Genomic DNA, 14,346 nt, shown 5'->3' with positions numbered 1-14,346 from the left:
TGTTATCAGAACACAATATTCCAGACGTGGAAGGAAGGGGAGGATTCCATCATCCACCGCACTTGTATGGATGGAGGAATTTGTTAGTTTCTTTTTCATTCTGCCCACTGACCAAACAAAAAAATACTTTACAGTTTATGGCTAGTCTTAATCATATCTGTAATATAATTATAAAATTATTTAGTCATGAGTATCTTTTTTTTTTAACCACGCGTAATTTTGTTAATTACTCCTGTGGCCAATGGTGCATCTGGAAATGCTGGATTACATATATACAATTTCATAGTATGGATCTGTTATTATCCGGCATGCTAAAATATTTCTACCAAGTGTTTAATCTGATAGCGACAGTCTACCCAAAAGTTGATATTTTAGTTATAGTTGGAGTATGGTGGGCTGGGTTCAATCCTGGCTTCTTATACCACAGCAGTGTACTAGACACAAAAAGTCAGTTGCAGAGATCTCACAATTAAGATCAAATTGAATCCAAAAATTTAGTTAATTTGTCTGCTGTGCTGAATTGATTGACAGCAGCTTCCAGCAGGCGCCTCGCTGTCAAAGCTGAAAGCTCAAGCAGGTATGGAACATATTCTTTGGCTGTGTAACGTCACTCTGTCTGCCTCTCTGCCCACCCTTTAACAGAGACACCTCTCTTCCCCATCACTTTGCAGAAATAAACAGAGGGGGGGGTGGACTGTGCAATCACATGACCACAAAAAAAAGGAGATCCAAAATCAGTGCAGTTTTAATTGATTACTGTCTGCTAAATTAGTATTAGCTTTATTGGTGTTGAATTCACAAATACTGTACTTTAAAGCCGTTTCTTTTCACTTTAAATCATTGGGATAACTTCACTGCTTAATGGGAAATTTTATGTTTCAGATATTGTGTTTTTTGGGGAAAGCCTCCCATCCCACTTCTTTTCGGCTTTAAAATCGGTAAGTAGATAATGCTTGTTACAAATGCTGCAATATGCAAAAATCCAACCTGTATTGTAATAACAAAGATATTTATCACAAGTTGCTAAACCGTTTCTTTTTATGTATCTTACATATCACTCTTTTCTAAATTAATTAGGGTTAGATTTTAAAATGAGAATCTTCTGAATTCAATAAATGTAACCAAGATAAAAAATGTACTTACTTGCAATAAAGGAAAAGTAATGCAGAACTTTGACATTGTCTCAGGCCTTGTGTTTATGGCCATGTGCTCTACTGCATCATGTTGAATGACGGCACAACTAACAGAGAGCAGTATAGGGAAAGCTCCTAATTTGTTGTTCGAGTAAGGAGTTCAGACATGCCTACCTAGGATATGGAGAAAAAGAACTGATCACAAACAAGTTCTGTTTTTTTTTATTTTCTTCCTTTGCCTGTTAGAGAAACGGAACCCAACACTTTCTTTAGAACATAAAAAGTTTTTTTTTGTACTTAGAGTTGTTTTTTAATATTCCATTGGGTCTACCTTTTATGGCTAACTCTAATGCAAATTATTAATCACTAAGTTTTTGCACACAGTACTGATGTTTGAAGATCAGTATTCATGACCAAAATTTCAGGTGTTTATGTTGTGAGTATTTGCATTCGTACACTTGTCAAATAAATTCAGTCATTTCACATAAATTTACAAGTGACATGGATTTTAAATGACTGTTTTTGTACTTTCCTTTCTATCCTTCTGTATTAGACTATTTTAATGCATGGTTTTCCTGTGTCCGTAGGATTTCCCCAAGGTTGATCTGCTTATTGTAATGGGAACATCTCTTCAAGTTCAGCCATTTGCTTCTCTTGTTGGCAAGTAAGTATAGCTATGTTCTTGCTCCCTGGTTCTGCATATTAGTTATGTGTTTTTTTTATTTTGTCTGTGCATGTGTATTTTTTGAAAGATCATATCTAGTTAGTTGCTGGCAAACTGACTTGCATGTTGTCTATTTATAACCTTAAGTAAATTAATTGGTACAGTATCTTATCAGGTGCTCCCTATTGCCACATCCATTAGTAAACCAAAATATGGCCTCATACACCCTAAAGAGACTCTCTATGTGGGCTCTTCATTTTATTAGGAGATTCTGGAGTATAGGGGGCATTATGGTGTATTATGCCCATCACACAGGCTGCTTAGCTGCTATATGTAGTTCTTCTCTGGCACCTCTGCATACAATTTATTACAGTAATCCAGTCTAGAGGGTATAAACGCATATAATATAGTTGGTATATTCTTCTGAAGGTCGAAGGTGATTGAACAAAAATATTAAACTTTGAAAAATGCAAAGTAATACAACCATTGTTTTACATGGGATATATAACATACGTGTAGATTTGAGAAAAAGAATGTTTATGTAATTTCCTGTTGTCCTAATGTCCTTTAAGTCCCACAAGAATCAGGACTTTGGGAGTAGTACAGAGCCTGTCCTATATGAGACAGAACCACTATAGCAAAACATGTCCTGAAATTTAGAGCTATTTATGTATGCTTTGTAGGTTAATGTAAACATTTAGACTACACAACATCAAGTATGTTTTGTGTCTGACTCCAGTAATTGCACAGAATGAGGGTGCACTAGAATCTTGAAATACTTTTCCCCAACCTAAATGTATCATATTAGAAGATAGGTTGCAGGCAACTGAATTAAAAACATTAGGCCAACTTTCAAATAATTTAGATTTTAGAAAACTCTCACTTTTTTTAACGAATGCGTATGTAACCCTATGTATGCTTTTGAGGCAAATCAATTTGTATCAGGTTTAGTGGCCATCTTAAGTTTAGAGGGAGTTTTATTATAGCAGAATTTTTCTGTTTGTCTCTATTTTCCTTTCCCTTCCTGTATGTTCTAACGAGTTATCTTTCATCCTTTTTCTAACATCTGGATGAGTTACTGCTTGGAGAAAACTAAAATATGGCTTTAAAGAGGTTGTAAACCCTTACATATACCCAGTCAAGTGACTGGCCTCAGGCGATACACAGATGAAACAAATACACCTACATAAGTTGTATCTGTTCAATGTCCAGAATGTATAACGCTTGTCTGAGAGTTCAGAAAAAGGGGGCAGAGAGCTGTAATTACATACTGTAGAGCTCAGTGAGGAGAACTCTGAGAGCTGATTAGAGGAAATAGACACACCTCCCTCCACGCAGCTCACAGGAACAGAGCCAAGACTGTCATTCTGCTGGAGGTCCCTCCTCGTCACTTTTTTTCTGTTGGTGTCAGGAAAACTTGTCAGAAGTGATTCATACGGATAGTAGAGAAATGAAGCAGCAGACAAAAATGATACGTAGTACCATTAATTGAGACAAGTATACACTCTAAGGGGATATGCTTTGTTCATATTTCATGTCTGAGGTTTACAACCACTATATCTCACAATGCTTGTTCCTAGCTATAAGCATAGTTTGAGACCATTTACACGACCAGATAGACCTGATGATAATAACACAGTTCTTTTATGGTATGCATTTATCCATACGAAAGGATACTTATCAAACACCGAATCAAAAGTTGTTTAATGAACACAAAGAATAAGTCCATCACTGGATCTAGAGAATAAAAGGTCACCTCTCAAACATTAGATGTAAACATGGCTACATTTTTGTGGGGACTTCTAGAGAGCAGGGTGTGAAGGAGATTTTCACCTCCATCATTCCTCAAATAACTGGAGATGTTTCTGCTTAAAGGATGGTTTGAAAACCTACAACACGCAGTTCAGGTATTGTATGACAACAAGTCCAAGAAGGACTGAAGCTGTTTTGAGGGCATACTATGGTCTTTCTACTTATTAGGTCCTTCATAGTAAATTTAATTATTTTGTATATATAAGCATAGAAATCAGGTTTCTGGTATTTTTTGTTTATACAATTGCACATATAACAATTGACTAGGCCTGACTGGGTTCTTTTTTTCTGGTCACTGGATGCATGTCATAACAAGTAATTGTATTCTATGTTCTCCTTCTCCAGGGTGCCTAGTAAGACACCACGTCTTTTAATCAACAAAGAAAAGACTGGCCAGGTGCTGTCACAATAAAATAAATCAATGTTTTGAAATAATGTAGGTTTACTTGTCATTACTGCCTTACTGAATCTGTTTTGTAACTGTACAGGGAGACTCATTTTTTGGACTGCTTGGTTTAGGAGGTGGAATGGACTTTGATTCAGAAAAAGCTTACAGGTAATGTACTTCTCTTATTTGCTCTCTTTTGGTCTGCTAAATATACTGCTGAATGTGTTTTGTTATATCTGTTTGATAAGTGCAAAGAAATAACTGCAATATATTACATTTTTATGCTTGAGTTTAGACCAGGGGTGTCCAATCTTTTGACTTTCCTGGGCCACATAGGAAGATGGGGAATTGTCTTGGGCCACACATAAAATACACTAACAATAAGGATAACTGATGAGCAGAAAAAGTCTGGCAGATCACAAGTTACGATTACTGATATAGATAAAGTTCCTATCTGAGTAAACTAAACTTTTTTGTAATATTTTTAAATCTAAAAGTAAAAGAGGGCAACATAAAACTAGTGCGATATTTGACACTGTTTTTGATAAAATAACGCTTAAATATCTGGTTTGATGGATGTAGTAGCAATTATCAATGAATTCTCAAGGTGCTCATCAAGTATTTTGGTTCTAATTTTGCACTTCATGTGCTTCATCCTTGAAAATAGTTGCTCACAAATATAGGTGCTGCCGAAAACTCATGACCTGAATAGGGTGTGATTGTGAAGAGTGGGATATTTTAGTTTGGGGAGATAAAACTTATAAGTCCATTAAAGAGACACTGTCAAATTTTTCTTCGGCTGCATGTGTTCACTAAGTGTAAACACATTTTTACAAAACAATCCCCCAAAAATCCAAATTTTTAAGTAGGTTTACAATTTTTTTAGCTATGAATGCGGCCCACATTGGACTGCGGGTTAGACACCCGTGGTTTAGATATTTCAGGTAACCCTGACTTTATGTGATCATAATCAAATTACTTTTCTAACTGCTGAAAAGCTGACCATAAGAATTTTGTGAATAAAATGTTTCAATATTTTGTATTTAGGGATGTAGCCTGGCTTGGAAACTGTGATGATGGTTGTCTAGCCTTAGCTGAATTTCTTGGATGGAAGGTATGTAAAGAGATTTAACCACTTGAGCGTTTTACCTCCTTCATTAGCAGACCATTTTTTTGCTATTCAGCACTGCATTATATAACTGGCAATTGCTTGGTTATGCAACACTGTACGCAAATGAAATTATTATTTTTTTCAAACAAATAGAGCTTTCTTTTGGTGGTATTTGATCAGCACTGGGTTTTTTATTTTTTAATTTATAAAATAAAAAAGACCAAACATTTATTAAAAGACCAAATATTTTCTACTTTCTGTTATAAAACATATCCAATAAAAAAAAAAAAGAAATCAGAAAATCAAATTTCTTCATAAATAGAGGTCAAAATGTATTCTGCTAGATGTCTTTTGGTTAAAAAAAAAAGAAATCCCAAGAAGTGTTTATTTGGTTTGTAAAAAAGTTATAGCATCTATAAACTATGGTGTGTATATATATATGTGTGTGTGTGTATGTATGTGTGTAATATATATATATATATATATATATATATATATATATATATACAGGCGTACCTTGGTTTACGAATGCCTCGGTTAACGTAATTTTTGGTTTTCGAATTAAAATCCATTGAAAATAATGCCTCGGTTTACAAATTTTTTATGATCTTTTTTCGCAATACGAAGTATATGTCGGTGCCGATTTTTAAATGCAATTACCGGCTTTTTTTTTTTTCTTCACTATAGCTCACAGAAATAGCTGTCACTTTCCTCAGAGCTAAAGGTTTTTTTTTATCTCGAGAAACAAACTAGAAGGAAACATTGTTTCTTTTAACTCAGGGAAATAAACTAAAAGGAAACGTTCTTTCTTTTAGCTGGGGGGGAATGTGACAGCTGATTCTCTGAGCTATAGTGAAAAAAAAAAAGCCGGTAATTACATTTAAAAACCGACACTGACCTATAGTGACAGCGACATTTTTTAAAACTTTTTTCTGACCTCCAGAACGGACTAATTGGTTTTCAATGCATTCCTATGGGAAACTGCATTTACCAAGGTACACCTGTGTGTGTGTGTATGTATATGTATATACACAGTGTGTATATACATATACATATGTATATACACACTGTGTATATACATATGTGTATATACACACTGTGTATATACATATGTGTATATACACACTGTGTATATACATATGTTTTTTGCCCCATTGTGTATATGTACAGTGGGGATCGAAAGTTTGGGCACCCCAGCTAAAAATTTGTATTAATGTGCATAGAGAAGCCAAGGAAAGATGGAAAAATCTCCAAAAGGAATCAAATTACAGATTAGACATTCTTATAATATGTGAACAAAAGTTAGATTTTATTTCCATCATTTACACTTTCAAAATAACAGAAAACAAAAAATGGCGTCTGCAAAAGTTTGGGCACCCTGCAGAATTTATAGCATGCACTGCCCCCTTTGCCAAGCTGAGACCTGCCAATGTCATGGATTGTTCTCAATCATCGTCTGGGAAGACCAGGTGATGTCATTCTCAAAGGTTTTAAATGTCCAGACTCATCTGACCTTGCCCCAACAATCAGCACCATGGGTTCTTCTGAGCAGTTGTCTAGAAAACTGAAACTGAAAATAGTTGACGCTCACAAAGCTGGAGAAGGCTATAAGAAGATAGCAAAGCGTTTTCAGATGTCAATATCCTCTGTTCGGAATGTAATTAAAAAATGGCAGTCATCAGGAACAGTGGTAGTTAAAGCAAGATCTGGAAGACCAAGAAAAATATCAGACAGAACAGCTCGCAGGATTGTGATAAAAACAATTCAAAACCCACGTTTGACTGCACGATCCCTCCAGAAAGATCTTTCAGACACTGGAGTTGTGGTACACTATTCCACTATAAAGAGATACTTGTACAAATATAGTCTTCATGGAAGAGTCATCAGAAGAAAACCTCTTCTACGTCCTCACCACAAAAATCATCGTTTGAACTTTGCAAATGAACATATAGACAAGCCTGATGCATTTTGGAAACAAGTTCTGTGGACCGATGAGGTTAAAATTGAACTTTTTGGCCAGAATGAGCAAAGGTACGTTTGGAGAAGAAGGGGCACAGAATTTAATGAAAAGAACCTCTGTCCAACTGTTAAGCATGGGGTTGGATCAATCATGCTTTGGGGTTGTGTTGCAGCCAGTGGCACAGGGAACATCTCATGAGTAGAAGGAAAAATGGATTCAATAAAATTTCAGCAAATTTTGGATGGTAACTTGATGCCATCTGTGAAAAAGCTGAAGTTAAAGAGAGGATTGCTTCTACAAATGGATAATGATCCTAAACACACCTCGAAATCCATGGGGGATTACATCAAGAGGCATAAACTGAAGGCTTTGCCATGGCCTTCACAATCTCCTGACCTCAACATAATTGAAAATCTATGGATAGACCTTAAAAGAGCAGTGCGTGACAGACAGCCCAGATATCTCAAAGAACTGGAAGACTTTTGTAAGGAAGAATGGGCAAAGATACCTCAAACAAGAATTGAAAGACTCTTGGCTGGCTACAAAAAGCGTTTACAAGCTGTGATACTTGCCAAAGGGGGCAGTACAAGATATTAACTCTGCAGGGTGCCCAAACTTTTGCAGACGCCATTTTTTTGTTTTCTGTTATTTTGAAAGTGTAAATGATGGAAATAAAATCTAACTTTTGTTGACATATTATAAGAATGTCTAATCTGTAATGTGATGCCTTTTGGAGATTTTTCCATCTTTCCTTGGCTTCTTTATGCACATTAATACACATTTTTAGCTGGGGTGCCCAAACTTTCGATCCCCACTGTATGTATATATATATATATATATATATATATATATATATATATATATATATATATATATATATACACAGTGGGGCAAAAAAGTATTTAGTCAGCCACCAATTGTGCAAGTTCTCCCACTTAAAAAGATGAGAGAGGCCTGTAATTGGCATCATAGGTAGACCTCAACTATGAGAGACAAAATGAGAAAAAAAATCCAGACAATCACATTGGCTGATTTGGAAAGAATTTATTTGCAAATTATGGTGGAAAATAAGTATTTGGTCAATATCAAAAGTTCATCTCAATACTTTGATATATATCCTTTGTTGGCAATGACAGAGGTCAAACGTTTCCTGTAAGTCTTCACAAGGTTGGCACACACTGTTGCTGGTATGTTGGCCCATTCCTCCATGCAGATCTCCTCCAGGGCAGTGATGTTTTGGGGCTGTCACTGGGCAACACGGACTTTCAACTCCCTCCAAAGGTTTTCTATGGGGTTGAGATCTGGAGACTGGCTAGGCCACTCCAGGATCTTGATATGCTTCTTACGACGCCACTCCTTCATTTCCCGGGCATCATTGTCATTACCTATGATGCCAATTACAGGCCTCTCTCATCTTTTTAAGTTGGAGAACTTGTACAATTGGTAGCTGACTAAATACTTTTTTGCCCCACTGTGTGTGTGTGTGTGTGTGTGTGTGTGTGTGTGTGTATATATATATATATACAGTCATGGCCGAAATTGTTGGCACCCTTGATATTTCTCCAGGAAATCATGTATTTCTCACGAAACGTATTGCATTAACACATGTTTTGCTATACACATGTTTATTCCCTTTGTGTGTATTGGGACAAAACAAAAAAAGGGAGGAAAGAAAGCAAATTCGACATAATGTCACACAAACCTCCAAAAATGGGCTGGACAAAAGTATTGGCACCCTTTCACAACTGCGGATAAATAAGAATGTTACAAGCATGTGATGCTCCTGTAAACTCACCTGGGGCAAGTAACAGGTGTGGGCAATATAGAAATCACACCTGAAAGCAGATAAAAAGGAGAGACGTTCACTTAACCTTTGCATTGTGTGTCTGTCTGTGCCACACTAAGCATGGACAACAGAAAGAGGAGACGAGAACTGTCTGAGGACCTGAGAACCAAAATTGTGGCAAAATATCAACAATCTCAAGGTTACAAGTCCATCTCCAGAGAACTAGATTTGCCTTTGTCCACAGTGCGCAACATTATCAAGAAGTTTGCAACCCATGGCACTGTAGCTAATCTCCCTGGTCGTGGACGGATGAGGAAAATTGATGAAAGATTGCAACGCAGAATAGTCCGGATGGTGGATAAGCAGCCCCAAACATGTTCCAAAGACATTCAAGCTGTCCTGCAGGCTCAGGGAGCATCAGTGTCAGCGCGAACTATCCGTCGACATTTAAATGAAATGAAACGCTATGGCAGGAGACCCAGGAGGACCCCACTGCTGACACAGAGACATAAAAAAGCAAGACTACAGTTTGCCAAAATGTACTTGAGTAAGCCAAAAGCCTTCTGGGAAAACGTCTTGTGGACAGATGAGACCAAGATAGAGCTTTTCGGTAAAGCACATCATTCTACTGTTTACCGAAAACGGAATGAGGCCTACAAAGAACAAAACACAGTACCTACGGTAAAATATGGTGGAGGTTCAATGATGTTTTGGGGTTGTTTTGCTGCCTCTGGCACTGGGTGCCTTGACTGTGTGCAAGGCATCATGAAATCTGAGGATTACCAAAGGATTTTGGGTCGCACTGTAGGGCCCAGTGTCAGAAAGCTGGGTTTGCGTCCAAGATCCTGGGTCTTCCAGCAGGACAATGACCCCAAACATACGTCAAAAAGCACTCAGAAATGGATGGCAAAGAAGCGCTGGAGAGTTCTGAAGTGGCCAGCAATGAGCCCAGATCTAAATCCCATTGAACACCTGTGGAGAGATCTTAAAATTGCTGTTGGGAAAAGGTGTCCTTCCAATAAGAGAGACCTGGAGCTGTTTGCAAAGGAAGAGTGGTCCAAAATTCCGGGTGAGAGGTGTCAGAAGCTTATTGATGGTTATAGGAAGCGACTGATTTCAGTTATGTTTTCCAAAGGGTGTGCAACCAAATATTAAGTTAAGGGTGCCAATACTTTTGTCCAGCCCATTTTTGGGGTTTTGTGTGACATTATGTCATATTTGCTTTTCTGCCTCTGTTTTATATTTGTTCCAATACATACAAAGGGAATAAACATGTGTATAGCAAAACATGTGTTAATGCAATACCTTTTTTGTGTGAAATACTTGATTTTCAGGAAAAATATCAAGGGTGCCAACAATTTCGGCCATGACTGTATATATATATATATATATATATATACATACACACACACACACAGTGCCTCACATTTTGGCATGTAGCAACCAAAACGCAAATTTATTTTATTGGGATTTTATGTGATAGACCAACACAAAGTGGAAGGAAAACGATAACTGGTTTTCAAAATTTTTTCAAAATATCTGAAAAGTGTGGCGTGCATTTGTATTCAGTCTCCTTTACTCTGATGCTGCTAACTAAAATCTAGTGAAACCAATTGCCTTCAGAAGTCACCTAATTAGTAAATAGAGTCCACCTATGTGTAATTTAATCTCAGTATAAATACAGCTGTTCTGTGAAGCCCTCAGAGGTTTGTTAGAGAACATTGGTGAACAAACAGCATCATGAAGGCCAACGAACACACCCTACGGGTCAGAGATAAAGTTGTGAAGAAGTTTAAAGCAGGGTTGGGGTATAAAAAAAATATCCCAAGCTTTGAACATCTTATGGAGTACTGTTCAATCCATCATCTGAAAATGGAAAGAGTATGGCACAACTACAAACCTAAATACTAATATTCTTAAACTTTGAATTGATACAAAAAAATAATGTGCATGAAAAATGAACAATGACAATAAATCACTAAAAAATATTTAAATAAATATAAAAAATAAAAAATAATGAAATATAAAGATAAAAATAAAGATAATGTCCCAAAAAGTGACTTTGTGCTGGAAAATCTTCAATCTAAAATAATTGTAAATCGGTGACTGCTTGTGAATCCTCCCTCCAGTGAAGATGTGCGCTCACCTCATGAGAAGCCTGCAATTAGGCTATAAAAGCTTGCGGTTCACCTCCTTTGGAACCTACTAGTTTAGAACTCCTGCTTGAAGATAGGATGAATCTCCTCTCCAGAGGGTGCAACTCCTCTATACTTTCATCTCCATGCGATTCTCCACATATAAAAAAGATCTCGACATGGTGCTTTATCTTTTATATAAGTATGCCTTTTATTTGCTTATGATATGGCACTCACATATAAAGTGTGCGGATAGTGGTAGCACAAATGCAATCCCAAACCGCCGCTGATTGTCGGAGCTGTGTACTCGTGGTCCGGCAAACAAACTGACTCCCTTGAGTCAAACAAACTGACTTGGCAAACAACCCCGGCAAACAAACTGACTTGGTTGATCACCAATCAAATCCCCCTGATGAAGCCACGTGACCAGTGGCGTAACGCGTAGGGGTGGGACTGCAACGTCACTCGGAGGGAGTCAGTTTGTTTGCCGGACCACGAGTACACAGCTCCGACAATCAGCGGCGGTTTGGGATTGCATTTGTGCTACCACTATCCGCACACTTTATATGTGAGTGCCATATCATAAGCAAATAAAAGGCATACTTATATAAAAGATAAAGCACCATGTCGAGATCTTTTTTATATGTGGAGAATCGCATGGAGATGAAAGTATAGAGGAGTTGCACCCTCTGGAGAGGAGATTCATCCTATCTTCAAGCAGGAGTTCTAAACTAGTAGGTTCCAAAGGAGGTGAACCGCAAGCTTTTATAGCCTAATTGCAGGCTTCTCATGAGGTGAGCGCACATCTTCACTGGAGGGAGGATTCACAAGCAGTCACCGATTTACAATTATTTTAGATTGAAGATTTTCCAGCACAAAGTCACTTTTTGGGACATTATCTTTATTTTTATCTTTATATTTCATTATTTTTTATTTTTTATATTTATTTAAATATTTTTTAGTGATTTATTGTCATTGTTCATTTTTCATGCACATTATTTTTTTGTATCAATTCAAAGTTTAAGAATATTAGTATTTATGTTTATTTACACACATCATTCTTAATTATTGTGATCTTTATTATAGAGATCATATTCAAATAACAAAATATTGATTTAAGGATTGGGAGCGCAACACTATAGATTTATTTTTTGCGGTTTATCACATTGGTAGTTATGTGCTAGAGGTTTGCGATCCAGCATTAGAGTGTATTAATAAGGAGTTTTTGCTCATTTTCTGGCTCGCAAGATATTTCTAATATTTTACAACTACAAACCTACCAAGACATGGCCGTCCACCTAAACTGACAGGCCGGGCAAGGAGAGCATTAATCAGAGAAGTAGCCATTGTAACTCTGGAGGAGCTGCAGAGATCCACATCTCAGGTGGGAGAATCTGTTCACAGGAAAACTATTAGTCGTGCACTCCATCTGGCCTTTACGGAAGAGTGGCAAGAAGAAAGCCATTGTTGAAAGAAAGCCATAAGAAGTCCCGCTTGCAGTTTGCGAGAAGCCTTGTGGGGGACACAGCAAACATGTGGAAGAAGGTGTTCTGGTCAGATGAGACCAAAATTTTGCTTTTTGGCCTAAAAACAAAACGCCATATGTTGCAGAAAACTAACACTGCACATCACCCTGAACACACCATCCCCACCGTGAAACATGGTGGTGGCAGCATCATGTTGTGGGGATGCTTTTCTTCAGCAGGACAGGGAAGCTGGTCAGAGTTGATAGGAAGATGGATGGAGCCAAATACAGGACAATCTTAGAAGAAAACCTGTTAGAGTCTGCAAAAGACTTGAGACTGGGGTGGAGGTTCACCTTCAAGCAGGACAACGACCCTAAACCTATAGCCAGAGCTGCAATGGAATGGTTTAGATCAGGGGCGTCAAACTGGTGGCCCTCCAGCTGTTGCGAAGTCCCATCATGCCTCTGCCTTTGGGAGTCATGCTTATAACTGTCAATCTTGCAATGCCTCATGGGAAATGTAGTTTGGCAACAACTGGAGAGCCGCCTGTTCGACACGCGTGGTTTAGATCAAAACATATTCATGTGTTCGAATGGCCCAGTTAAAGTCCAAACCTAAATCCAATTGAGAATCTGTGGCAAGACTTGAAAATGGCTGTTCACAGATGCTCTCCATCCAATCTGACAGAGCCTGACAGAGCCTGAGCTATTTTGCAAAGAAGAATGGGCAAAAATGTGCAAAGCTGGTGGAGACATACCCAAAAAGACTTGCAGCTGTAATTGCAGTGAAAGGTGGTTCTACAAAGTATTGACTCAGGGGGGCCGAATACAAATGCATGCCACACTTTTCAAATATATATTTGTAAAAAATGTTGAAAACCATTTATAATTTTCTTTCCACTTCACAATTATGTGCCACTTTGTGTTGGTCTATCACATAAAATCCCAATAAAATACATTTACGTTTTTGGTTGTAACATGAAAAAATTTGGAAAATTTCAAGGGGTATGAATACTTTTTCAAGGCACTTTGTGTGCATATGTACAGTGAGGAACAGAAGTATTTGAACACCCTGCAATTTTGCAAGTTCTCCCACTTAGAAATCATGGAGGGGTCTGAAATTCACATTGTAGGTGCATTCCCACTCTGAGAGACAGAATTTAAAAAAAAAATCAGGAAATCACATTGTATGATTTTTAAAAAATCTATTTGTCTTGCACTGCTGAACATAAGTATTTGAACACCTAAGAAACAGCAAGAATTCTGGCTCTCAAAGACCTGTTACTGTGCCTTTAAAAAGTCCACCTCTACTCCACTCATTAATCTAACTTAGTAGCACCTGTCTGAGCTTTTTAAAGACACCTGTCCACCCCACAGTCAGTCAGACGCCAACTACTACCATGGGCAAGACCAAAGAGCTGTCAAAAGACACCAGAGACAAAACTGTGGATCTCCACAAGGCTGGAAAGGGCTATGGGCAATTGCCAAGCAGCTTGGTGATAATAGATCAACTGTTGGAGCAATTGTTAGAAAATGGAAGAGGCTAAAGACGACTGTCAGTCTCCCTCGGACTGGGGCTCCATGCAAGATCTCACCTCGTGGGGAATCACTGATGATAAGAAAGGTGAGGAATCAGCCCAAAACTACAAGGGAGGAGCTGCTCAATGACATGAAGAGAGCTGAGACCACAGTTTCAAAGGTCACTGTCGGAAGAGCACTACGCCGTCATGGTTTCAAATCATGCATTGCACGGAAGGTTCCCCTGCTCAAGTCCTCACATGTCCAGGCCCATCTGAAGTTTGCCAATGATCATCTGGATGATCCAGAGGAGGCATGGGAGAAAGTCATGTGGTCAGATGAGACCAAAGTAGAACTTTTTGATCTAAACTTCA

The 14,346-nt window shown here is 37.9% G+C and overlaps 1 protein-coding gene across 2 annotated transcripts in view; it reads left to right on the top strand.

Moving 5' to 3' along the window:
* SIRT2 (sirtuin 2) overlaps positions 1-14,346 on the top strand; it is a 58,996-nt gene that overhangs the window by 31,519 nt on the left and 13,131 nt on the right. For both annotated transcript variants that reach the window (XM_089668230.1, XM_089668223.1), the window contains exons 11-15: positions 883-938; positions 1,721-1,797; positions 3,955-4,006; positions 4,098-4,165; positions 5,045-5,111. In XM_089668230.1, coding sequence (XP_089524356.1) covers positions 883-938; positions 1,721-1,797; positions 3,955-4,006; positions 4,098-4,165; positions 5,045-5,111 — 320 coding nt within the window. The remainder of the gene's footprint in view (positions 1-882; positions 939-1,720; positions 1,798-3,954; positions 4,007-4,097; positions 4,166-5,044; positions 5,112-14,346) is intronic.

The sequence above is a fragment of the Staurois parvus genome, unplaced genomic scaffold (genome assembly GCF_062004578.1).
Source record: "Staurois parvus isolate SC_StPar_1 unplaced genomic scaffold, SC_StPar_1.0 ptg000056l, whole genome shotgun sequence".
Taxonomy (NCBI): Eukaryota; Metazoa; Chordata; class Amphibia; order Anura; family Ranidae; genus Staurois; species Staurois parvus.
Note: the sequence above shows the minus strand (reverse complement) of the source record. Positions and strands in the feature narration are given on the sequence as shown.